The sequence below is a fragment of the Lissotriton vulgaris genome, chromosome 10, assembly GCF_964263255.1.
Source record: "Lissotriton vulgaris chromosome 10, aLisVul1.2, whole genome shotgun sequence".
Classification (NCBI taxonomy): domain Eukaryota; kingdom Metazoa; phylum Chordata; class Amphibia; order Caudata; family Salamandridae; genus Lissotriton; species Lissotriton vulgaris.
In genome coordinates, this window is record NC_141698.1 from 174906258 (window position 1) to 174933152 (window position 26895).

The 26895-nt window shown below is 45.5% G+C and overlaps 1 protein-coding gene across 2 annotated transcripts in view; it reads right to left on the reverse strand.

Moving 5' to 3' along the window:
- Nucleotides 1-26895, reverse strand: part of LLGL1 (LLGL scribble cell polarity complex component 1) — a 542661-nt gene that overhangs the window by 67541 nt on the left and 448225 nt on the right. For both annotated transcript variants that reach the window (XM_086940821.1, XM_086940820.1), the window contains exon 19: nucleotides 4035-4158. In XM_086940821.1, the coding sequence (XP_086796947.1) occupies nucleotides 4035-4158 (124 nt within the window). The remainder of the gene's footprint in view (nucleotides 1-4034; nucleotides 4159-26895) is intronic.

The following is a 26895-nucleotide window of genomic DNA, read 5'->3' on the forward strand; positions in this document are numbered from 1 at the left end:
TGCAAGGTAGAAATGGGTGCAAGGCGGAGCTGGAGTAGGGTACAAGGGGGAGGGGAGACGGGTGCAAGGGGGAGGGGGAGAAGGGTGCAAGGGGGTTGGTGATGAAGTTAAAAAAGTTCCCCCCACCCCCGGAAACATTTCTGCGGACGCCCATGATCAGAGACCACCCCACTTAAACTGCTTGTAACGCCACAGAGCTCTGTGAGCCTTTCTCTAGCCTGGATACTTTTAGTGTGAGTGATTTATGCTACTCTATGATGGTGTTGTATGCATTGAGATGTACTTTATAAGATCTTTGTGATTGCAAATAAAGTTTAATGACAGTGATGGCTACTCTCTGAATCCTTCATCAGGTCTAGGCTTGATTCTTCATGTAGACCAGTGGTTCCCAAAAGGTGCGCCGCGGCACCCCGGTGCGCGGGTATAAAAATGGTGGGGAGCCACGGCCAAATGCCAATTAGGTCAAGGGAGCCACGGGTCAAAAAAGTTTGGGAACCACTGGCCTAGAGGAATGGCTTCAGACCAGACTGGAGTTAAAATTGTAAAATAAGTCAAATTTATTAAATTTCATAAAAATCTGATTAAAAAAAGGTTGTGATATATATTTTTTTAGATAAAAAACAGGATACGTCTCTATACATGAAATTAAGACAATATGATCAGCATAATTCATAAAATACAAATCAATAGAGTGGAGACGGTTTTCTTGGACGCGTTTTGACACAGGAGTGTCTTCATCAGGAAAATACCATCTATGATAATGAATCTCTAGAAATATTAAAAATGTTTATAGGTGATATCGAATGTTGTTGATGGAAAATAATAGGTGACCAGCAAGGTGTTTGGGTGGCACCAGAACAGACTTGTAGTGGCCGGGCCAGAGGTAAATCAAGTAGCTTTGTTCGCAAAAAGTAAATGCGAGAAATGGATGAAGGCTCTTTTAGAAAATGTCAAAGCTGCAGTGACGACCCAGATATGGTGACTTCAATGAGAAAAAAACGACAACAATCGCTCGAAACCGAGTCAGGGCTCTTAATTAAAAACGCTGCAGGGAACCTGAGCTGATATGATATCGATAGTTCTTGGGTGTGTCCACACGGGGCGAGTCAGTCCGTTAATCTCGGCGTACTCACTAAGGTTTAGTGCTTCAGAAGGCGGGGCGTGCCAGGTCAAACAAGCTCCTGTTGCTTAGAGAGGGGCTAGGAAAGCCTCCTGCATTCTGTTGCATTCAACTTTCACCTGGAGAACAACAACGACAGAAACACCACCGCCCTGCTGGACAACCTCGGACTCAAGCAACTGGTGAACACCCCCACCCACTACGCCGGCCACACGCTTGACCCCGTCTTCTCATCCAGCAAGCACATCTCCTTCAGCCACGCCACCGGACTTCACTGGACCGACCACAGCTGCGTCCACTTCAGCTTCAGAAGAACTACGACCCACCACCACCCGCAACAGGTCCACCGCCGAAGCTGGAGCAAGATCACCTCCGAGCAGCTCACCGCCTACCTCAGCCAGAACACTCCGACCAGCACAACGGACCCCAACGAAGCAGCCAGCAACCTCACCAAGTGGCTGACCGCCTGGGCCGATGATCTCGCACTACTAAAGAACCCCCCCAGCAGACCCGGCAGCAAGAAAAACCCCTGGTTCACCGACGAACTCAAGGAATCCAAGAAAAACTGCCGCACTCTTGAGAAAGCCTGGCGACTCGACCACACCACAGACAACAGGGCCGCCCTCAAGCACGCCATCCGCAAACACCATCAGCTGATCCGCGCCACCAAGAAGACAGCACTCAAAGAACGACTGGACAAATACACCCACGACAGCAAGGAACTCTTCAGCATCGTCAAAGAGTTCTCCAACCCCAGCGTCGGAAACAACGACATCACTCCCTCGCAAGACCTCTGCAACTCTCTCGCCTCATTCTTCCACCGCAAGATCGCCGACATACACAACAGCTTCGACGCACAGACCACGCACCCCACCACCGAACCAGTGCCCGCCACCACCACCCTCTGCAACTGGACCCCGATCAACACCGAAGACACCACCCGCACGATGAACTCCATCAACTCCGGATCACCAACCGACCCGTGCCCACACCACGTCTTCAACAAAGCCGGCGCCACCATCGCACCCCATCTCCGAGACACCATCAACTCCTCCTTCCACACCGCCACCTTCCCGGAGAGATGGAAGCACGCCGAGCTGACCGCCCTCCTGAAGAAACCGACGGCGGACCCCACCGACCTCAAAAACTACCGCCCCATCTCACTCCTTCCTTTTCCGGCCAAAGTCATCGAGAAGACCATCAACTAACAGCTCGCCGCCTTCCTCGAGACAAACGGATCCCTTGACCCCTCGCAGTCCGGGTTTCGGGCCAACCACAGTACCGAGACCGCCCTAATCGCAGCGACCGACGACAGCAGAACCCTGATCGACAACGGGGAAACAGCGGCCCTCATCCTCCTGGACCTCTCTGCAGCATTTGACACCGTCTGCCACCGCACCCTAGTGAAGCGCCTCAGCAACGTCGGAATCCGAGAGAAGGCGCTAGAGTGGATCATCTCGTTCCTCACCGGAAGAACCCGGAGAGTCCGCCTCCCTCCGTTCAGATCCGAGGCCACCGAAGTCATCTGCGGCGTACCACAAGGATCTTCACTCAGCCCAACCCTCTTCAACGTCTACATGAGCCCCCTCGCTGCCATCGCACGCCAGCACAACCTCAACATCATCTCCTACGCCGACGACACCCAGCTCATCCTCTCCCTCACCAACGACCCCACCACCGCCAGAGCCAACCTACACGAAGGTATGAAAGACGTCGCCGAGTGGATGAGAAACAGCCGCCTTAAACTGAACTCGGACAAGACGGAAGTCCTCATCCTGGGATCATCACCCTCCGCCTGGGACGACTCCTGGTGGCCCCCGGCCCTGGGCACCGCTCCCAAACCAACGGACCACGCACGAAACCTGGGCTTCATCCTGGACTCCTCCCTGTCAATGACCAGACAAGTCAATGCCGTCTCAGCCTCGTGCTTCAACACCCTGCACATGCTCCGCAAGATCTTCAGATGGATCCCCACGGAAACCAGGAAGACCGTCACCCAGGCACTCGTCACAAGCCGACTAGACTACGGGAACACCCTCTATGCCGGAACCACAGGCAAACTTCAAAAAAAGACTCCAACGCATCCAGAACGCCTCCGCACGACTCATCCTCGACATCCCCCGACACAGCCGCATCTCCGGACACCTGAGAGACTTGCACTGGCTCCCTGTCAGCAAGAGAATCACGTTCAGACTCCTCACCCAAGCACACAAGGCTCTCCACAACCTGGGACCCAAGTACCTCAACGACCGCATGACCTTCTACACGCCCACCCGCCAGCTACGATCGACCAGCCTTGCACTCGCCACCGTTCCATGCATCCGCAGAGCCACCGCCGGAGGAAGATCCTTCTACTACCTGGCAGCCAAGACTTGGAACTCCCTCCCCACCCACCTTCGGCGAACCCAAGACCATCTCTCCTTCAGGAAGCAGCTCAAGACCTGGCTGTTCGAGCAGCAACTTCCCCTCCCCCAGCGCATTGAGACCCTCCCGGGTGAGTAGCGCGCTTTACAAATGCCGTGATTGATTGATTGATTGCGAACTTCGACGTGCAACTGTTGCTGCCGGTTTACGCCTTTCAATCATGACCAAGGGGCTGACTCAGAGGCCACAATAAGTATACGCAATGCTTTGGAGACAATAGGTCTTGCCAACAGACCACTAAATCAGTCTGTAACAGAGACATACATGATTATCCTTATACAGTGAGACAAATAAAGATAACATGCTATATTATGGACAGGGTCATTGTGCTGTGGAAGGTTACTACAAAGGAAGGATATGGATCATACGGTTGTATACAAGTGATGAGGTCTTGGTAAGGATGGACAGAAAGGTTGCATTATCAGATGCAGCAGCTGAAGATCAGAAAAACGCACATGCCTGACCAGGTCGCCCCAAACGTCCTACTCACCTGAGGCATTTGGTGTCATTGCTGCTGTGGGGTCTGTCGAACTCCACCATACACAACGGCTCTGTAATGTTCTTGGCACTAAGAGAAAAACGTTCAAACTCGGATGGAGAGATCAGATAGAAACCTGGAAGAGGGAGGAACATATAGAGGGCAAATTAAAACACCCAACCATTTCCAATGGACATTCCATGATTTAGTATGTATGAAATAACTAGCACCTCAACAGAAAGCAAAAATAACTGAAGCACTTCACCTTCAGGCCTGTGTTTTAGTTTTGAACCAAGAGTTTCGATCAAATGCCGTGCAAATCAACACGTTCACAACCTCCACTACAGCCTATAAATTAACATAACCACCAACACGGACCCGTTCAAATACCTACAGAATTTGCACTTTTAACCCTGTACAGAAAAAAAGAGGTACGATTTACTTACCTTCGGTAACAATGTATCTGGTAGAGACAATTCTAGCCGCAGATTCCTTAACGTAGAATTATCCCGAGGCGGGAGACTGGATCAGGAAAATTTTTGCTACAGCACCCATGCGTGCCGGGGGGGATGGCATCACGCGACTCCGCCCTGGCGTTGTCCGCCTACGTGATGTCAGCAAGGTCACATAAGTCCCACCCCGGCGCGCCTCCGTCAGTTTTCTTCACAGAACATTTCCGCGCCACAACGCGTAGCCATCAGACAAAAACTGTGAGAGTATAGGAACAGTGTGCGAAAGAACAGAAAAAGTAATAGTGAGTGACAACACCATAAGGAGCAGTGCCAGACACTGCAGTACCCAAAGGCAGGGAAAGAATAAAGAACAGAGCACAGCCGTAACGGCAACCCTGCCAGTACGGAGATAGCACCCCCTGGAGATAAAGAATATATGAAAAAACGTCATGGTAACACGTAGCAGGACTACAATCCCCACAAATAACAATGAAGGGGAACAAGTCCGGGACAACAAGGCACAACAAGACTCCAAGACAGCCCCAACACAGAATGTGACAACCCCCACAAGGAACAAAGGGCAGAGGCCCAGCCAAAAGACCCCAACCTAGAGAACAGCAAAGGGGCCAGTAATGAAAAAAAAAAGTGGGGGTAGACCCCAACTGGAGCAACCAGAATATAAGGGCACAGAAGTACCTATAGCCCCACCCTCCCATGGCCACAGGCAAGGAATGGAACAATAAACAGAACTAAGCATCCTGCCAAGAAGAAATGAAAGAAGGCACTCACAGAAGACGGAGCCACCCATGGGGAGGAGAGTGCAGAAGGCCAAGCCGAAGGTCCTCGCAGAAGGAGGAGGAAGGGCGGGTCATAAAGGAATCTGCGGCTAGTATCGTCTCTACCAGATACATCGTTACTTAAGGTAAGTAACTCTTACATCGGATAGAGACTACTAGCCACAGATTCCTTAACGTAGAATAGATACCCTAGCCATACCCAAGGGGAAGAGGACCCCATCAGCCTGGACATAACAGAGGGCACCACAAAGGACAATGCAATCGGACAGGTAGAAGAGCCTGTCCCCCCCAGGCAAGGGAATCCCCTGAATCTAGAAGACCACCAACCCCAGAGGGGATGCAGAAGGACAAGAAGAGAGGTAGCCCGCCGACAAGCAGCCGGGGAAACAAGGGCAAGGCAAAAGGAGGCCAGAGCGGCCCACACCCATTTGAGGTATCAAGAGTCTCCACCAGAGGCCCAAGGCCCAATTCAATGAAGAGGAGCACAGAGGAAGAAGAGCAACCTAGAGACTCCACGGAGAAGAGGTAGAGTGAAGGCAAGCCTGCCCCCCCACCCCCCAAACTGGGAACACACCCAGTGAAGAGGGCAGCCGAGCGTATTACAGCCTGAAGTTAATTGACAAGGCAGAACGGCGCCTTCAGAAATAAGGCAGGCGGAAGCAAAAGGGTAGTCCGAGGTCACCCAGGGAAGACCGCCCAACACCCTGCAGGGGCAGACAGCCCTCGAAGAGGCACAAGAAACACATGAAAACCAAGAACCTGAAGAACCACCTCAAACCCTAGGGTGGGGAGGTAGAACTGAAGGCAGGACCCACTGGAAGAGGGTCAAACACACCCCAGCCTCAAGCAGCGGACAAGGCAAGGACGGATTCCCTGCTAAAACGCCATAAGGCACAGCGATGCAAAAGAACAGCAGGTCGGCACCGGCATGCACAGCCAGCTGCAGACAACACCACGGAACGGTGCACCCAGGAGACAAGCCAGACGCCAGCCGAAGACAGAGGCCAGGAAGGCCAAAAAGGCCCCGTACACACCCAAAGCACGAGGATCGCACCTGCAACATACCGTAACGCCACGGAGAGCAGAAGCCCGAAGGCGACCATACCTCCCCAGCACATGATAGAGCTGTAAAACTGCTACTAGTACCCCACATAGGGCATGTTACGTCCCAAGGCATGGGAACCCTTTTAGGAAAAACTTCCAGCAGAGAGGAGAAACAGAAAAAACCTGGGGAGAACCCGCAGACGGCTTGCCAATCAGCCAAGAACAACAGAAGGCCTAATCTCAGGGCCAACACGGCTCAACAAAAGCCAAATGCACAATCCAACAAGCATTTACAAATGCAATGGTCTCGCCATTCTTAAAGTTAGAGCTATTGGCATTGCTCATGACAATATTTTTATTTATGCCTTTTGTTTTTAAAACATAAATAAATGGCATTGTAATTTACAATGCCAATAGCTTAATCGCTCGCAAATGCGAGACCTATTGCATTTGCACCCACACAGAGCCACACACACAAAGCCACCCACACACACATACAGAGCCACCCACATTCACATAGAGCCACCCACACACAGAGCCACCCGCCCACCCACACACAGAGCCACAGAGCCACACACACAGAGCCCCCCACACACAGAGCCCCCCACACACAGAGCCCCCCACACACAGAGCCCCCCACACACAGAGCCCCCCACACACAGAGCCCCCCACACACAGAGCCCCCCACACACAGAGCCCCCCACACACAGAGCCCCCCACACACAGAGCCCCCCACACACACAGCCCCCCACACACACAGCCCCCCACACACAGAGCCCCACACACACAGAGCCCCACACACACACAGAGCCCCACACACACACAGAGCCCCACACACACACAGAGCCCCACACACACAGAGCCACACACACACAGAGCCACACACACAGCCATAGACAGAGCCACACACACACACACACACACAGAGCCACACACACACACAGACACACAGAGCCACACACACACAGGGAACAGCGGCCTGAAAAAACGCTCATAACGAGGGAACAGGGGGCAGGAAAGCAAGCACAACCAGGGGGCAGGAGAGCAAGCACAACGAACGAGGGGGCAGGAGAGCAAGCACAAAGAACGAGGGGGCAGGAGAGCAAGCACAAAGAACGAGGGGGCAGGAGAGCAAGAACAACGAGGGGGCAGACGCCAGAAAACGGACACAATCAGGGAACAGAGGCAAGAAAAACGAGCACTCACCGGAGGACTCGGCAGCTTCTCTACTTCTTCCGGCGGCGGTCCAGCAGAAATGGCTCCCGAAAAAGCCCCGACATTTTAGGACTGGGGGTCGTGTTTTTCATTCTCTCCTCTTCCCATTGCTGGAATGTAAAATTCCAGCCAATTGGAAGAGGAGAGAAAGAAAATAGAAAGAACGTAAAAAACACCCCCCCAAATCCGGGCTTGAACGGAGTGACGCCCCTCTCCTCCAATGGCTGGCCTCCGTCTAGGAATCCAGCCAATGGAGAAGAGGGGCGGGTTCAAGCCCCCATACTGTAAAACAAAATGTCTCACCAGCGAGACTGCGCAAGCGCAGCCTGCGCAGGCCGAGACCTAAAAACGGTCAGTCCATGATCTAGTGCACTCACATCAGAAAATTGTTACTCTAAATTGCTGATTTAATCCTGCCTGCAAAGTGAACATGGCTCCCATCAATCGTTATTAACTCGCCTTATTGAAAACGTACTTATCCTGCTCCCTTCATAGACCTTAACAGATATCTGGTCCTCTTAGGACTAGACTACAGCAATATTACTGAGCATACAACAGTTTCAGAGATACATACTCCAGTGGCCAGCATATACATTAACTGAATTAACATATACACTCAACCACTACCTTGATGTTGAACGATTGTACAACCTGCACAAGACCTTCTAGGGCAATTATCTTCAAAACCTTAATACATTAGCACCAACAATTTGAAATCAAGTACAATTTCTCAGATCAACTACAATGAACTCTGATTAAAAAAAAATATGAACGAGGCCAGCCACTAGTCATTCACTTTATGACATGCTTAATCAAACATTGAGAACACAACAAATTTACCAAATGTTCAAGAATTACCTGAAATGGAATGAGCCCTATTTAGAGGTTCTGCGGACTACACTGTCACAGAGGTATTACCCACACCTCCTTCATACCCCTCCAACGGCAGGACTGATTATCCTTCTTGCATCTGGTTTATCAAGCTAAACACATGCCACCAAGCACATAACCCACCCAAGAGAAGTTCAAGTCATCCACTAGACACTAATTCAGCGATCCTATGGGTCTTACAGTGCTCCAATTATTGTGAATGTTAACTGGCAGTTGTATACCACACAATCTGCTGCTATAGTGGCATCTCTGTGCCCTTTGCTAGGCTAAAGAGAGACTTTGAAAATATTTTGACTGTAGACAAGCAACTACTCATTAGAGCAAAGGAAGGAAATGTACATCTCTCTCCTATTTTTCAAAATAAATACTTACATAACTTAGAGAAAGGCACTCACTGTATTCCATAGAATTTCCTTATAAAAGTGTCTAAATATTGATACTGTAATCACAGATGGGAAAGCCTTAGGAACCTGAGCTCTAATTTTGCATAAACTAAGTTGTCAAAATCTGGCTGCATGGTAAAGTTCCAGATTAACATGAATATGAAAATGTCTTTCCAAATACAGAAGGCAACAATGACCCAGCAACTGATCCAGAGGTCAGAGATATGACAACCATAAAGGAGTGACTAGGAAATCGACAACAATCTCTAAATGTTGGACTAAAAACAAAATGGCTGTATTAATTCATACTTAAAATTATACCATTTAGACATGGCTACAAAACACCAGCTAGTTGTATTTGGTAAAAAAAATACTGTTTCACATTGACAAACGTTTAAAAAAGGCACCATAGTGTGTTTTGGACCATACATGGGTGAAAAACAGCAGATTGTAAACATACATCTGGATCCTCCACAACAGAGTGAAAATGTATCACATAAGCATACTCTATTTCTCCCATTAACAATGACCGACAAAAAAAGCTGTTACACCTCCTCTTTGTGGGAAAACAGCAGGAAAAGTCAGAAAGATTAGGAGTTGTGCCCACTTCTGCCAACAACATCCCTCCGGAGGAGGCAAAGTTAAGCGCACTTTACAGTCCCCTCCATCTTGAAGATGGGGGGACTCCCCCATCCCTGATTTTGCACTCTAGGGATTGATTGTGTGTAGGATGGTGTCCCTATATTTTTTTGCTAAGAATACACTAATTCGTATGCAGGATCTCATTCTAACTAACATAGGCTGTGGTTCTTTTGATCATTCATAAAGGTATCGTGCTTAGAAGAGGAAGGAGTGACTGCCAATCACTCCTTAGTAGGAAACATCTTCCAAGAAATTCAAAATTGGTCCCCTGAGCACTCTTGTTATCCAGTTGACCAAAATAAATCACGATACTGGAAGAATTCTGGAATCTTCTTCTATTGTTCTATCCTCGCCAACACACGTTTCATCATTAGCTGACTTCATCAGGGCCAGGGAATCATATATCATAAAATACTAAATGTTAAAATGTATTGTAGTGTAGTTCCTAGTTTCCCACTAGGCCCTGCGCATTGGAATAACAAACAGTAGTATCGACGTGGAACTGCGGATATTCCAGGCCTCCACTGACTATGCTAAACTTAATTGGGTGTGTTACCAACTAGCTCAGAGGTCACTGGAAACTTTCTTCTCTGCATGGGAAGTGATCAGCTTCCCTGGCACAGACAAGAAGGGATTCAGCTTTCCAACAACCGTGCAACATGACAACTTTGCTCCTCAGATCAAGAGTCGATCTCTAGGGTCGTGTGAAACAATAGACATGCATTTCACTCAGTCAGATTAGTGCACTTTACTTTCACGAGATGTAGAGAATAGAGAGACGGGCGTTTGTCAATAAAAGGTTAACATTTATTGAACAGTCTTTCTTCTCGTACAAGAGAAATGTATTGCCACAATTGCAAGACTTGTTATCATAAAAAGTACGTACAGTAAGATAAGTATTGCGAAATAGAACTGTAAAAGCATTGATATGGTTTCTTAGCCATACAATGGTTTAAAAGTAATAAAACATATATACATTCATATATACATTAGGCTAACATACTCAACTGGTGCTTCTAACTAAGCCTACCCCAGTGTGCCTGACCTAAGCCTAACACGTGGAAGGGGAGTAAGTAAGTAGCTTTAAGTTAAGTTGGTTTTGCCAAGGTTTGCTTCAAGAATTCTCGTCTAAGGGTTTAGTCAACACCATACCTCTGAATAGAATGATGGAGGTCTGGTATCTCCTTCAGGGGGCACTCAATATCCCAGTCACCCGCGAGGGCAGACCGGAAACGCTGGAGCTGGATTTCTCTGCAGGAGAAAGGCAGCGGCTCTCTTCAGTGCGTCGGGAGGAGGAGGGGGGACAGCGTCCGCGGCAGCTGGAATCTGCTGGGCTTCTTCGCAGAGGGACGGCTGTTCAGCTCCTAAGCGTACTGCACCATCGTTCGCGCTTTAGCAGCGATAATGGTATCAGTAGCTTCACCACCAAGGGACAACAGCAGCAGCAATGGGATGCACAACAGGGTGCATGGCAGCTTACAACAGCACGACAGCTCTCATTGCTTAAGGCAACGTTGGTAATATTTATACCTGACAGGTGCCGGGTTTGACGCAAGTTTGCTGGACATAAGACGTCAATTAAAGATGTCACTAGGAAGTGATAGTTATCAGTTGCTCATTAGAGTTCCATTACTAATCAAAACACAGCAAGCGGGGATTTCCAGGTTTGCTGAGTTTTTATCTTGTTGAAGAACTCAGAGTGTTAATCTAGGAATATCAGATAGTGACTTCTGCTCTGTCATTGCACTAATTGGTTGCAAAGGAAGTGGCAGAGAACTATGCTGGAATGTGGCTCTGTTCGTGTGAGGCCAGAGATGACTTTCTGAAAATCGCACTTGAACGGTTATGCCAATATAGGGAATAAATGGATTTATAGCCGAATAGGGGCATAAGGTTACAGTATCGATCAGAAACCTAGATAAACACGCAACACCCACTCCACGTATTCATGTCCATCAAATTACTAAAACTAGAGCAATTAGATGCATGTGTAACATTGCCCACCCCAAAATACATAAATGCATTCGAAATAGGCGTATTTGTAATACATGAAATTTAGGTACTGTACGTTTTTTGAAGCATAGAAATCATTTAAAAATTATTGCATATGAAATCAATGAACGATTATGCATAAGAATTACACATGAAGTATCTCTAACAGAAGAAGGGCAAGATAAATCATCACATATAAATGCATTGTAGTAACATGTGCTAGAGGCTGATGTATTGTTGTTATGTCTCTAGATGTGTTTAGAAATAGAAGTGTGAAGCTTCTGTTCTCTAAGAATAGTTTTTACGTTAAGCAAAGAATTGTTCGTGCCAAAAAAAGGGTGAATATTAGAAAAATTGTCCAAATCAAAAGAATTAATGCTTGAACGGGGAAATAGAGTTCCAAAGCTTTTTGCAGTTTTTGTTGATCAAAACTGAAGGCCGAATTCAGAGTTCATGGGAACGCTGTGTGTCGGAAAGCTTCTCAAAAGTTATTGTTTCTGTATGGGTGAGAACATCATATCAGACAGGCTCTCAAAGAATTGGTCTACAAATTCAGGTGATAGTTCAACCAAATTAGATAGCGCTGTAACTTGGCAGGTGTGAGAATGATTGCTGTCATCAAGGGCAGGACCAGCAATGCTCACAGAACATTGTACCTGGATGATGTTGCTTTTGTCACTCGCTCCACTGTTACCACTTGGTTGTAGCACAGGAGTCTCCACGAATGCCGTCATCAGGATTGGTAGCCGCTGGGGACAACACAATGCGTGAGCCGTTATTGGACTGAGCAAAGTATCGACGTCCATTGGTACTGCTGATGGAAGTGAAAGACAGATGTCCAACACGCATTCATCGCCGCAAAGCATACACCGTAGCACAGGTAAAATGCAATTTTGCCATATCGGTCTGAATGAAAGGAACCAGGTCATGTTTAGATCTCTCAGCCTGGCCAATCCAAGGACGTTAGTTATCCTGTCCCGGTAGCGCATTGCTAGGATTGTCTCTTCCATTCCCATGGGAGCTATGTCTGAGCTGAGGCTTGCCATAACGAAGCAGGAGGGTTAAAAATAAAATCCCTGCTACAAGTCCCAAAAATAATGGTATGCCGCCAAAAACAGTGTACAAAATTAGGAACGATTCCCAAAATTGCCTGGAAGGGTGTTAGAAGTCCCATAAAGACTGTCTTAAATATGCCTGGGATGCTTGTGGCACTAGACATGTTAAGGAGTTGGCTAAACATTTGTACGAAATGCACGGGGCAATTTGTTGATAAAAGGTCATGAACTTCAGTAGCTGTCCTTGCAACTAGAAGATCATACGTCTCTTTTGATGACGTTATAGGCACTGTTGTCTGTAAAAGTACAGATTTCATTTTGCTTAAAGTATCAATTCGTATAGAATAGAGATTCAGACGAGGCCAGATGGGAGTCACTGTGTCTGCAGGCCCACTTGGGAACAATGCTTGCATACAGCATTTGACCATGGATGTTACTCTTACTAGATAACTTTTCCCTGGCACAAGGCCACAACATCTGTGATCCGTTCTAAGAATGTAACTCCAGTTTGAAAGTTGCATAAAGAAGGGCTCTATCTGAGTTGCAGGTGTGACTAGCTGGTGGCATGAAAGGTTGTTTGAATTTCCATCACATGCTCCGTGTAAATTAATACTCTGACACAAAAGTATACCGCTTAGTGAATGTTTACAGTTGTTACCACTAAGAAATACATTTTTGTCGCTGTCACTGTAGCAAGAATGTGTGTATGGTAATTTCCATTCAGATTTTACATATCCTTTACCCAATTGTTCATACTGGCCAGCAGGTATGTATTCAAGGCACTTTTTAAATCGGAAAGTTGTTATCGGAATTGTGATAATTCCGTGTATTATCCATTCAATGACAGGACTCTCTGACATTGTCAATGGTAATCTCTCAAGTTTTTCGATGCTCAGGATTGTATAGTCTGCTCCTTTCTGTGCCAAACTGATCTGTTTATCAGTAAGGTTAAAACTGGAAAATAATGACGTTGTGTTGATTAAACGCCAAGGCACATAGCCTGAACGAAGATTTTGCAGCGTCCAGCCTAATTCTATAATAGAACGTAATTGAGATTGGCCATGTTGTAACATTAGCAAATCTCTGTCTATCACATCAAAGGCAGAGGATAAAATATTGTCCAACGAATATATTCTGGAAGACAGAGTCATTAACCCATTGTCTACAACAGAAAGTGATTTCTCAAAATTAATACGATCAATTATTGGTATTTTTTCAGCAGTTTCAATTTGTTTGACTTTCCAAGCCTCGTTGTAAGCAGCATAGATACTGGTCGCTATGAAACGCTTTTGACGCTGTTTGCGTGGTCCAAGAATGAAATCGCGCAAATCAGCACCATCTTTTAGTAAAGACAAGTGTTGCTTAATTTCAGCCAGTGTGGATGATGTTAGCCATTCAAGGCAGAGTTTCCCTACACTGTATGTTGTTATGATCCCTGGATGTTGTCTCTGGGAATATCTCGGGTCTAATCTGGTCATTTTTAACCCCTGTGTTTTATTCAGGAATCTATCTTGACAGCTGTTTGTGTCAGTAGGCCAGATTAACCACTTTTTCCAATCAGGATGTGTTCTGTTGAAATGTAAAATTTGTGACACGTCTAACTCAATATCTGCAGTTATATTTTCAGGTATTGGCTTTGGTATAGACGGTGTTTTAAGGTCTTTGATCTTAGCTAGGCCAAGACAAGATGTTTGGTGTATTGTGTCATTTAAAAACAACATTTGTTCTGGTATCATGCAGGTTCTAAATAGTGCTTCAATGCCTTGCACCTGCCAATCTTTTGTACCCCAAATTGTTTTCGTTTCAATATTATTTTTCCAATAATCAAAACCAAATGTCATCATTTTGTCATAAAATGCTTCTGAATATATCAATTTAGAATTTGTCAGCATTGTTTTCATTCCCGTTTTATCTAACAGTTTGTAATAAAACGTTTCTGCATCACTGGTGTTAAACCCTGAGAAGTATTTGAATTTCTCAAAAAATGCTTTAGAACTGCTTTTAGGTGGTGTAGCACAATGTTCCCATTGATTATACATAAAAACATTTCTAGGCTGTGCAGATTTATGCAAGTAATGATCCCCATAGTGGGTGTAACAGAATAACTGCTCATAACTAGATGAACCTTGTAAATAATCATGATCTGTGAATCTAGCTGACATTACTAAATCAGACATCATGTCATTAATACTGTTAAAGTCCCAATCATCAGAGAATGTACTGTGTTTTACAAAGTCACTTAAGGAAACCTTTAGTTGATGAGGATACTTCAGGATTTCGACCGGACCATATATCTCATAGTCTGTTTTCTCCCATACTACCCCACCAGGTATTGGAATTGCTGTGACGTTTACTGTTGACAGTTCTCTTTTCTTCTCGTGGGTTGATCTGTGTGGTTTCAGGACTAGGTTGATGTTCTGACTTGCTGTGTCCATTGTAATATATTTTCCTTCAATGAATTTTCCCAAACACAGTACCATGATGAGCCAAAGCAGGAGGAAAAATATACCTAGACCGAACCAGAACTCTAGCCAAGGGGAAATAAGGTAGATTTCCTTCAGTTGATGAAAGAGTTCCATTGCTTTTTCTTTAAAAGTCTTTTTTGTTTCTGGCATCACTTCGGGGTCGTTTTGATCTTCAGAGAAGTTGTCGAAGTTGATGAAATAACCAGAGGCAGTTCTGTCAATTGATGGGATTGTTCTTTCAATCTGTCTTTCGGTAGCACTTTCTGATGCCACATCATTGTAGACTGGTGTTGTTTCTTGACGAACTGTTTCAATCTGTGTCTCAAGAGGCACGAGTTCCATGGCATTATTGCATAGTCCTTCTTTGTGCACTGCAGGCTGATCGAATGTGATTAGTCTTTCAGTTTGAACCTCTTGGATTGTTGAAAGTTTGGGTATTCTGTTGTTTCTTGGGAGTCCACTGGGCCTACTGTTGATTATAGGCCACATTCTTGTGGTTTTACCAGGTCGATAGACACAACTCTGTTCTCCTTTTTACCAGCAAGGGGCGGTAGTACAACTGATCTTGTTCCGGTGACTGCCAAGACAGGTACTGCTTTTCTGTAAGAAGGCCCAAATTCCTTCTTCACCGCGATCTTTTCTCTGACTAGATCCCCAATCTTTGGAATCCAGACAGGCCTTGCTGGGGCTGTTGCTTGTGGTGCCTCGTCAGTGGTAGATGGCTGTTGCTTTAACTTTATGTTGCTTAAGGATTTTCTTGTTTCATTCAGTTCCTGTAAAACAGCCAAACGATCTTTGATGTCAAAGTGCGTTGTTTTTTCTTGTACCACTGACATCTGACTATCGAGGTCCTGAATGTTCATTCTAATTCCGAACAATAGTTCGTATGGGCTGAAACCTTTTAGAGAATTTCTTGGCAAGTTATTAAGACTAGTCTGGACACTTATTAAATGTTTGACCCACCCAGCGCCTGAACCTAATACCTTCGCTGTTATAGATTTCTTTATGTCACGTTTTTTTCTTTCTACCACACTGTTCCCTTCGGGGTGCGACGGACAAGAATACCGCAACCCAATTCCCATGCTAGCCATGGCCTCCTTATAAGCTCGAGAGCTGAAAGCAGGACCCTGGTCAGAATGGAATGTGGTAATTGCGTATGTGCCGATAAAGACTCGCAGATCTTTTATAACCGTTCTAGCGTCAGCCGAGCGCTGGAGGCCTCATTTTTTAAGTGCTTTTTGTCTTAATTGTGTACAATGGGACGCGCTTCTCTTCTTTGATTGCGCAGATAGACCGCCTTATGCTGTCTATCAGGGTTCCTGAAACTACACTGGCCTGTTCATTACTGCGATCTCTGTTGCAGTTTTCACAATTTTGAGCAAAACATTGAATATCTATGCTCATTCCTGGCCACCAGTACTCTGATTGTAATTCTTTCAGAGAAACCTTGATTGTTTGGTGTCTCAGACCCAACCCCACGTGTGCTTCCAGTAAGAGGAAGCCCCTCCTGCTCCTGTTTGGAATTACTCTGTCCCCCACTCCAGGGATTCGAGCAAAAGGAACGGAGTTTGCATCTATTACGTGTGCATAATTGAGTGGATAGTTTACAGGTAGTGCTGCACAGTCGCCTTTTACGGTCGTTTTTACTGCCAGCATGGTTTCCCCGTCTATGTATTTATCTGTACGCTTTTTTGTGGCTACGGAAGCCGGTTTAGTTGCTTCCGCTATGGCTGTATTAGCCAATGAATTCCCTGCAACGTGAACGCCATCACGTTGAAGACTCTGTGCGTGAATCACGTGAGTCTTTTGTAGTTCTTTGTGTAAAAGAGCTACCTGTTTCCATAGCAATTTATGCTTTATTGTGGCACCTGTGTCATCTTTGTAGTCGTTTTCAATCCAACTCTGCAGTTTGTTATTGTAAGAGTTGACGCAAAAATGAGAATCGCACACGATAAGTGTCGGGAATTCACGTTCTGCATTGTCGAGCGCCATCTTTAAACATCTGATTTCAGTTCTCTGAACCGAACACTACTTTACTGATTCAGTTTTTGTTACTTTCGGTCTGAATTTACCGCACAGCCAACGACCTTTAATGATCGCACATGCTGCATTGTAGGATTTGCTCTCTACGTTGAAATGCTGTACAAAGCTATCTGTATAGATTATACAGGCGTATTGTGGGAGAGGCAGAAGTTCGATTGGCAGAGGATATTCTTCTTCATATTCTAAATCATTCAGTTCTTCAAATTGCGGGGCGAAATAGTATTTCACATCTTCCGCTCCTAGAGAATCTACATACTGTATCCATTTCGGATCCAGTGACACTGTAGGCAAGTTTACTGGGCTGAATAGCGCTACGAAGGCGGATTCCCCTGTAAGGATATTAATCTGTTTGCCGTGTGCTAGTTCTCGTTCATTTGCTAATGCGATTTGCACTGCTTTCACAGTTCTTTCTGTGTGACTGAATGCTTTTTCTGCTTGTGTGTACAAGTGAGATTTAATTGAAATTGGTACCTTTACTCCCTCATTAGAGGTTAGGTATGTGAATCCGCATCTTCCTGGGATGACTCGGATTACAAGATCGCGTGTGTTGTCACGTGTATCTAATTTTGTTTTTGCTAACATGTCGGTTTGCAGTGATCTCAAAATTTGTGTGTTTTTGAGTCCAATTGATTTGTTTAAAATCAGGTTTAATTAGTTCGTAGAGAGGTTTAACCCTCTCTGCGTAATTTAGAATGTAAGTTCTTCCGAAATTCAGAAAACCTAGTATGGATTGTAAATTCTTCAGCGTTTTTGGAGCTTGGAGTACAGCGCACTTCTCTAGGAAGTTGTCCGCTAGGCTTTTCCCTTCACTTGATAATTCGTACCCTAAAAATAGTACTGTCAGATGGGCAATTCGAGACTTTTTAAAGTTGAATTTGTAACCCTCTGCTGCGAATCCAAGTATAATGGTGTTCACTCTTTTCAAGTGAGTATCCAAGTCGTCGTCTGTGAGATAAATATCATCTACGTAAGATAATGCCTCATCGTCATAGATTTGTAGTAACTCTGTTACCCTAGCTGAGAATAGTCCTGGGCTGTTCTTGAACCCCTGTGGGAGTCGACAATATTTTTTCTGTGACCCAAATGCAGAGAAAGCGGTCAAATATCTGCTTTCTGGAGCAATGTTTTGACAAAAGAAACCATTAGAAATGTCTAATGTCGTTTTATATTTTTTCCTAACTATGTTATTCATTAGGGCTGCACTATGCGAGTTTTGTACTGCAAAAGTTTTGCAACATGTATTAAGGTGTCTGTAGTCCAAAACTAGACGATATGAATTGTCTGGCTTGGAGACAGGAAACAAAGGATTGTTCATTTGAGAGGTGCATGTTTCAATCACCCCCTGGTATTCAAGTTGATCTAAGATCTCCCTGACTTGTTTTTTAGCTTCTTGCTTAATGGGATACTGCCGTTGTGGAAGTTGGTTCACTTTTTAATTGGATTTTGTGAGGAGGTGAGTCCTCATCCCATCCTACATGATTTTTATATAATGCAGGTGCCTGGGCCACTGCCCATTTCCTTGCATAGGTATATTTTTTGTGAATCGGAATGTGATTCGAGAAGGCAGGCATAATCACTTCTTCGCCACGAGGGCACTCCCTGACAAACTTCGGGGGCCAATCTTTTTCAACTAACAGAATATCGTAGCCTTTTGAGAGCTTATCCCAAAATAGACCCTTAATTTTCCTAGTCTTATCACCCTCTATACGCAATGTTATTTCGTATATTTTATGGGGCTCGCTAAGTCTGGTGTCGGCAGTTTCAACCTGAATGAATTCATTCGTGTCCACTGTCTCCAGATGACTCATCAAGATCTTGCGCGCTATACTGATTTCTGCTGCACTGTCCAACATTGTCAATGCCCACTCCCCGTTTTTCAACTGTGTCCTCAGTATTCTCGGCATGGTTGATTACTCTAATACTGGCTACCTTCTTTTTCTGAAATTGAGATTTCTTATTTTGAGCAGGTTCCTTGTCTTTGGACTTGGTGTGCTCTCCTGGGTCTGACCGTCCTCTTCTTTCCGAATTCTGTGGAAAAGATCGAGAGGGACGTGTATCAATACTTTGATATCTATCAGGTTTTTTCAGATTATCCCTATTTCTAAGGTTATATCGTTTCTCAGAGTGCTCCCTCTGGGGAGACTGGCGTTCTCGAGTCGGAGTTCTTTCCCTCCGTCGAGGAGACCTTCCTCTGGACTGGAAAACTTTTTCCTTGGGAGTGGATTGTTTATTTCCATCCCAGCTCTTTTTAGGAGTGTTTAAATTATTTTTAATAAATAATTTTTCAGGATTTTCGAGCAGTTGGGGCTTTACTGGTTTCCCACCCAAGCTGTCTCTACCTAATTCTTCATAGCATTTTTCTATGATTTTTGAAAGCTCAACAGGATCTTCTATAACTGTTTCCTTCAACTTCTGGTGGATCGCCACAGATGCTGCTTCTCCTTTTATATTGGCTAGTAATATAGCCGAGACCTGCTTGAAGTCTTTCAGTAATTTCATACCTAGATTTAAAGCGGGCTCTGGACCGAATTCATTCTGAATCTGTTTTAGCACTTCTGGTATTACCGCCATAGACGGAACACCGTGTGTTTTTGTGTAGATGGAAGCAAAGACTGTGCCCCAAGTGTCGCAGTCCTCCACGTGTGGTGCGATTCCCATAGGAAGGCAGATGGTCAAGATTCTGTGTTTCTCTATAGGGGTAGTATCAGGAAATACTGCCTCTATTTGAGTGATTTTCTGTGCTAACCAGAAAGGAATTTGTTCCCGTTTTACGGGTGTTTTACCAAGACCTGACTGTATGTTCTGTGGTGTAATTTTATTTGTGTTCCCCTGATGATGGGTCAGCTGTGGTGTATTAACAGCTGGTTGGACTGTTGCAGTCCGCATTACATATTGGACTAATTGCCTATGTATTTTAATTAGTGTTTTTAGCTGTACTAACAGCTCTTCCTTAGACATTTTTACAATGTCAGGATGTGGTGTGTAGCTGGCTAGAACCGGCCACGTTGCTCCTGGTCTACCTAGAGGACCGAGCCTAGTTATGTGATCATTGTGTTTTAGGGCGCCATTAAACCAGAGCAGGTCCCCCATGAGGATCTCCTCACTAGACTTCATGAGATCGGTCTAGGGGGGACGGTGCTCAACTGGTTTCGTTCCTTTCTGGCCAACCGCCGGCAGATGGTCTGGGTCCCACCCGGGTCCGCCGAGATGCCGCCATTGGGAGTCGGAGTGCCTCAGGGCTCTGTTCTGAGCCCCACTCTATTTAACATCCTTATGACCCCTCTGGCGACATTGGCGGAGTCCTATGGGGCCCGGATCGTCTTATGCTGACGATACCCAGCTTCTGTTCACTTGCTGCAAGAGCGAAGAGTTCGATGGAGAAAGGATCCGAGAGTGCCTTGGGGCTGTCTTCAACTGGTTTCAAACCAACAGCCTCAAGTGCAACTCGGACAAATCCGAAATACTATTCTTCGGATGCTCATCGGAACCAGATTGGCATGGATGGTGGCCGGCTGACATGTTCCCTCCCACTCAGTCCTCTAAGTGGGCTAAGAACCTGGAAGTTAAAATTGATAACGAGCTCTCGCTCAAATCCCAGGTTGTCACTCTTACGGGAACGTGCTTTGGGATCCTTAGAATGCTGCGCAAGTTCTTTCCCCTTCTCTCGGAGGAACATCGGAGGATTACTGTTCAGGCACTCATAGGATCCAGATTGGACTATGCAAATGTCCTATATCTGGGTCTGCCTGAATATCTCCTCCAGCGTTTGCAGGTCACCCAGAATGCTGCTGCTCGTGCAATTTTTGGCCTGCACCGCCGCACCAGTGCCTCTAACCTCCTTGTATCCCTTCACTGGCTTCCGGTGCGGAAGAGGATACTGTTCAAGGCCATGACCCTTGCCCATAAGGCCTTGCATGGCAATGGTGCCAAATATCTTCAGAAGAGGCTGGATTTCTACCGACCCACACGATCCCTCAGGTCAGAAACTTTGGCTTTGGCTCGGGTGCCGCGTATCAAAAGGGCTCGGCTAGGCGGCCGGTCCTTTAGATTCCTTGCTCCTCAGCTATGGAATTCCTTACCGGTGTCCTTACGGAATACCGCGAACCTGCTTGTCTTCAGGAAAGACTTAAAAACTTGGCTGTTCTCGGGATAGTCTGTCTCCTCTTTTGGCCCCTGTTCTTTTACTGTTATGTTTTCCAGCTCTTTCTTGGTCTGGAGCACAAAGCGCCGGGACACTCCTTTGGAGTAGCCGTTGCGCTATAAAAGTCCCATTTTAACATAACATAACATAACATAACAGGTGCTCTTGAAATTTAAGTGGAATTTCAATCTCCTCGAAAGGAGCGTACTCTTCCAGAGGTTTCTCTATTTTGTAATAGTGAAACTCTTTTGTTATAGCGTTTACCGCTGGAAAGTTTATCCATGAATAGAATACCTCTGTCTGCCGATATTCGTGAGCCTCTATCACGAAAATTACTGTACCACCTTGTGGTGTCAGTCCGTTTTCTATAAGTTTTAACGTTATAGATCTTCTTAAGTGGACCGGGATGATAATAGCATCCGGGTCTGTCTGTAGGAGACTCGAGTCCTCCTCAATTAGTAGGGATGCCAGTCTAACTGTTTCCCTTTCTTCTTCACTGTGTCATTTTTTATAAATGCAGGCTTTGCAGAGTAGGTCTCCAAGGAGACAAAGATTAGGTGCACAATATTTTGGAACACTGTATCCTTCAACGTTGAATAAACCAGAGCTTTACATAGGAATCTCTTCCTACTAAGGTCGGGCGGATTTTAACCTTTCACCCACTCCAGACGTCTATTGGAGTATTTACGGGAGAAAGGGGTCTGTGTGAAATATGCACGACTGAGTTACTCTAACGTCTTGCGTTAGTTTATCGCCTTACCAAACGTTGGGCGCCATGTAGTGTAGTTCCTAGTTTCCCACTAGGCCCTGCGTATTGGAATAACATAAACAGTAGTATCGACGTGGAACTGCGGATATTCCAGGCCTCCACTGACTATGCTAAACTTAATTGGGTGTGTTACCAACTAGCTCAGAGGTCACTGGAAACTCTGCATGGGAAGTGATCAGCTTCCCTGGCACAGACAAGAAGGGATTCAGCTTTCCAACAACCGTGCAACATGACAACTTTGCTCCTCAGATCAAGAGTCGATCTCTAGGGTCGTGTGAAACAATAGACATGTATTTCACTCAGTCAGATTAGTGCAGTTTACTTTCACGAGATGTAGAGAATAGAGAGACGGGCGTTTGTCAATAAAAGGTTAACATTTATTGAACAGTCTTTCTTCTCGTACAAGAGAAATGTATTGCCACAATTGCAAGACTTGTTATTATAAAAAGTACGTACAGTAAGATAAGTATTGCGAAATAGAACTGTAAAAGCATTGATATGGTTTCTTAGCCATACAATGGTTTAAAAGTAATAAAACATATATACATTCATATATACATTAGGCTAACATACTCAACTGGTGCTTCTAACTAAGCCTACCCCAGTGTGCCTGACCTAAGCCTAACACGTGGAAGGGGAGTAAGTAAGTAGCTTTAAGTTAAGTTGGTTTTGCCAAGGTTTGCTTCAAGAATTCTCGTCTAAGGGTTTAGTCAACACCATACCTCTGAATAGAATGATGGAGGTCTGGTATCTCCTTCAGGGGGCACTCAATATCCCAGTCACCCGCGAGGGCAGACCGGAAACGCTGGAGCTGGATTTCTCTGCAGGAGAAAGGCAGCGGCTCTCTTCAGCGCGTCGGGAGGAGGAGGGGGGACAGCGTCCGCGGCAGCTGGAATCTGCTGGGCTTCTTCGCAGAGGGACGGCTGTTCAGCTCCTAAGCGTACTGCACCATCGTTCGCGCTTTAGCAGCGATAATGGTATCAGTAGCTTCACCACCAAGGGACAACAGCAGCAGCGTACTGCCTGCAGCAGCAATGGGATGCACAACAGGGTGCACGGCAGCTTACAACAGCACGACAGCTCTCATTGCTTAAGGCAACGTTGGTAATATTTATACCTGACAGGTGCCGGGTTTGACGCAAGTTTGCTGGACATAAGACGTCAATTAAAGATGTCACTAGGAAGTGATAGTTATCAGTTGCTCATTAGAGTTCCAATACTAATCAAAACACAGCAAGCGGGGATTTCCAGGTTTGCTGAGTTTTTATCTTGTTGAAGAACTCGGAGTGTTAATCTAGGAATATCAGATAGTGACTTCTGCTCTGTCATTGCACTAATTGGTTGCAAAGGAAGTGGCAGAGAACTATGCTGGAATGTGGCTCTGTTCGTGTGAGGCCAGAGATGACTTTCTGAAAATCGCACTTGAACGGTTATGCCAATATAGGGAATAAATGGATTTATAGCCGAATAGGGGCATAAGGTTACAGTATCGATCAGAAACCTAGATAAACACGCAACAGTATATATATTTAACGTTTTTTTTCAAAACAAAGCAAAAAAACAGCAGACCCTTCCAATCCAATACCTAATCATTAACACCTTAATCAAAAATAGGAAACTTTAAAAGAACATAAGGTAGAACTAATTAAAATTATAATAAATGTGAGTGAAGTAACAGCATAACCTCATGTGTCACAATAGCCAGGCTCAACTCCATATAGTGGGAACAAAATATACCCATCATGCATGTGATTAGAAAGTTATGCTACTCCAAGTTAAATACTCAACACTATGCACTATTCCTCATTACATAATCAAATTCAAATAACCACCTATGTGTGTGACAAATACAAGACTAAACATCTTTAATCAATAATTTTCACTTATGGAAACGAATTGTGCATCCGAAAGATGGTGAGACAGAGTTTGTTGGTAAGAACTCTGTTCAATTGCATGAATATTTTGTCTGATAGTCGACACGATCACTTGTACACTTGTACTGTGGCCTACATTTGGCAAACAAATAGCTGTATGATATCTGTGAAATTAAATAGACCATGTGGCAAACACATGAAACAGCAACCTCCTTCTGAGGGAGGTTGCAGAGCATTAGAAAAAACTGAAAAAAACAATATTCGTACCTTCAATATTACGCCCCACGATGCTGTGGATACTACAATTTTTTTAAAAGAAATGATGGCCTAACTATATTTTTATTTTCATGTATAGGCGGAACATCACATTGACTATGAGTCACATCCACTGCCCATCTTTTTAGGTCTCGCCTAGACGTAAGCAAAGCGAAGCTTTGCTGTCTAGGGAGACAACTAATGTTGTCGCTTTCCGGGGAATGTGGACAGCAGACTGTGACGAGCCTGTCCTCCTGGAGATTGCAGCTCGTGAGCACGCACGTCGCGTCGCCCTGCCTGATATTCGCATTCACACAAAGGCTCCCGCACGCATGCGCACATACACACTGCATACACACACACGCACCCCCCTTTAACAGACACACGCGCAGACAGACACACGCACGCACAGACACACTACAACAGACACAAGCGCACACCCCACCCCCACTCACCCTCCTCCTCCGCAACACACTCACCTGTTCTGGCGGTGCTCGGCGTGCCTCTCGGGCGGCGGTTGCGCTTTGCGGGGCACTCTCACCACATGAGAGCCCCGCCTTCTTCATGCGCCCGGCCGCTCTTCACCCGGTCTCCCATCTCGGGACCGGGACTCTATCAGGAGCCCTCGGGGCTCCTCGGACAGTGGCTTCTCTCTCGCGGCGCGATGGGGGCGGGACTTCCGGTTGGGGCCGCGCTGCGATTGGCCAGCTGCCCAACCGCTTCCGGGTCGTCGCAGGCAGCGCGGCGGCCCGGCGGGAACTTGAAGAAACTCCAAGATTCACCTGCGGTTTGCCAACTTCACCCGTGAAGAGCTCATGGCAGATTTCAGCACATTTCATGGAAATTTGGGGACTTCAAGGAAAACGACGGGTGCCGCTTTCGGCTTTTAAATTCTTCAGAGACTTCTTATATTACAAGCGGTAGTGCCAGAGTGATCAAGGATTGATCTTTCAGTGAAGTGGGCGGCCGTGCCTCTGCTCTTAACGTTTCTGAGCACGTGCGCATCCCGATTAAAAATGTGGAATGCTTCCGACAGCTTCCGTAGTGGTGGTATGTTACTGTACTAGAGGAAACCGTGAGACGGTCGACTTTGGCAGTTATTGCAGCAGAACCGGAACTCAAGCTCATTTTTCAAAGTAATAGCGTGCCCCGGGTCGGAAACACAGAGTCGTCCAGGTAATAATAATGTTGTTTAATTCGGTCGAGCTGCATTTTCCTTTATAATATGGCACACTTCCTGTTTAGCCATGCTATATTGCTAACTATTTACATATCTTAGCGTAGTCCACAAGTCACAAACTGGCCTATTTTCTGGGAGGAATCAGCTCAATGGACCGTTCCAGATAATCATAGTTCTGAAAAGTGTATCTGTTTCATTAATTAACAAGATTAGTGGGGTGCAGTTAAATATTGAACTTTGCGCGACGCTGCCTTGCAAACAATGCATCAAACTGTATTGAGGTCTGGAAATGTGTCATGGCATCATGGCTGTTTGTTAGTTCTCAACTTCTTGAGAGAACCTGAAAGTTTAAATATACCAATTAGTGGCCAATTGTGAGGGTATTTTGTGTGAGCTTATTGGCAATGGACAACTGAGGGCCACCAAAACCCTCTAGATGATTTGAGTCCAACTTTATTTCTGTTATGTTGCACACAAGGAACCATGGGCCGGTTTAAATAAGTTCTGACTGAGTGCATATTTAATCTAGAATTTCCATGAGCCATGTGCACTAATTCACATCGTGCATAGCAAATTGTTGGTGGGTAGTGCAAACTGTGCAGGCTGCCATGCTCCGTAAGACTTGAGGGAAGACCATTGCTTAGTCATAATTTTTGTTTCTGTTGATTGTCATGCGCTGCCTACACCAGGCACATGATTATACCAGCCATTAACCTTGCTATGGCTGAATCTTTCCATTAGGGCCACACCAAATGTTAATTCTCTGCATAATATGTAACAAGTCATCGTTAAAGAAATTGGTTTTATCAGCTGTGTTTGTCAGCCTTGTTTAAATAAGGTCGGCTGATTTGGACCAATGGGATAAGGAACTCTGAGCAGGTTGTGCATGACAATTAATACTTGTGCACACGTTTAGGGTGAGTGAGGAATGCTGTTGCCAGACTCAGTCTGCCATCTGAACAAAGCTATAACTGTGGCAGATAGGACCCAGACTCTATTGTGTATGGCCTGATACCCTTTTGGGTAGTGACAGTGAATGTGCTTTTCCTTTTGGGGGTAAGTGTAAGACCTGTGGTGTTTTTAGTACACTTTTGGGTTCAGTGTAAGACCTGTGGTGTTTCTACTACATTTTATGTTTGAGCTGGTTTGAATTATAACTTTTGATTAATACATGTTACACTGACTATCGATGCAGCCTTGGGTACATTTTCCTAGTTCCAGATCTAGAGCAAGTGTTTTTTTAATGCCCAGTGGCATTAACTGATGTGCTTATCAGCTGTGGGGGTGAAAGGCCTCCTTGAGCAATAAGCTAATTCCGTGGAGAGTAAGATCCTGACACCGGAGGAAGGGAGTGGGGTTATGAGTTTCAAAGTGATTATGTCCAAATCCATGTTAACTATGGAAGGTGAAGCCCTCGGTGAGTTTGTCTCGTTAGTGTTAGCTTTAGTGTCACCAGTCATCTCCTCTCACCGTTGTCACTAAGTGAGAATATATCCCTAATCCCAGCAGTTGTCTGCAGCCAAGCAGAGAGACTTGGTAAGTATAAACAATTAACGCTGCAGTTCCTGCTAAGGTCGGAGTTAAAGTTTTAATATAATTGTTAGATATTTATTCAACAGGTCAATTAGGTTACAGCAGTCTAGATTTTAGAGTTGCTCTTGCACGAGTGTAATTT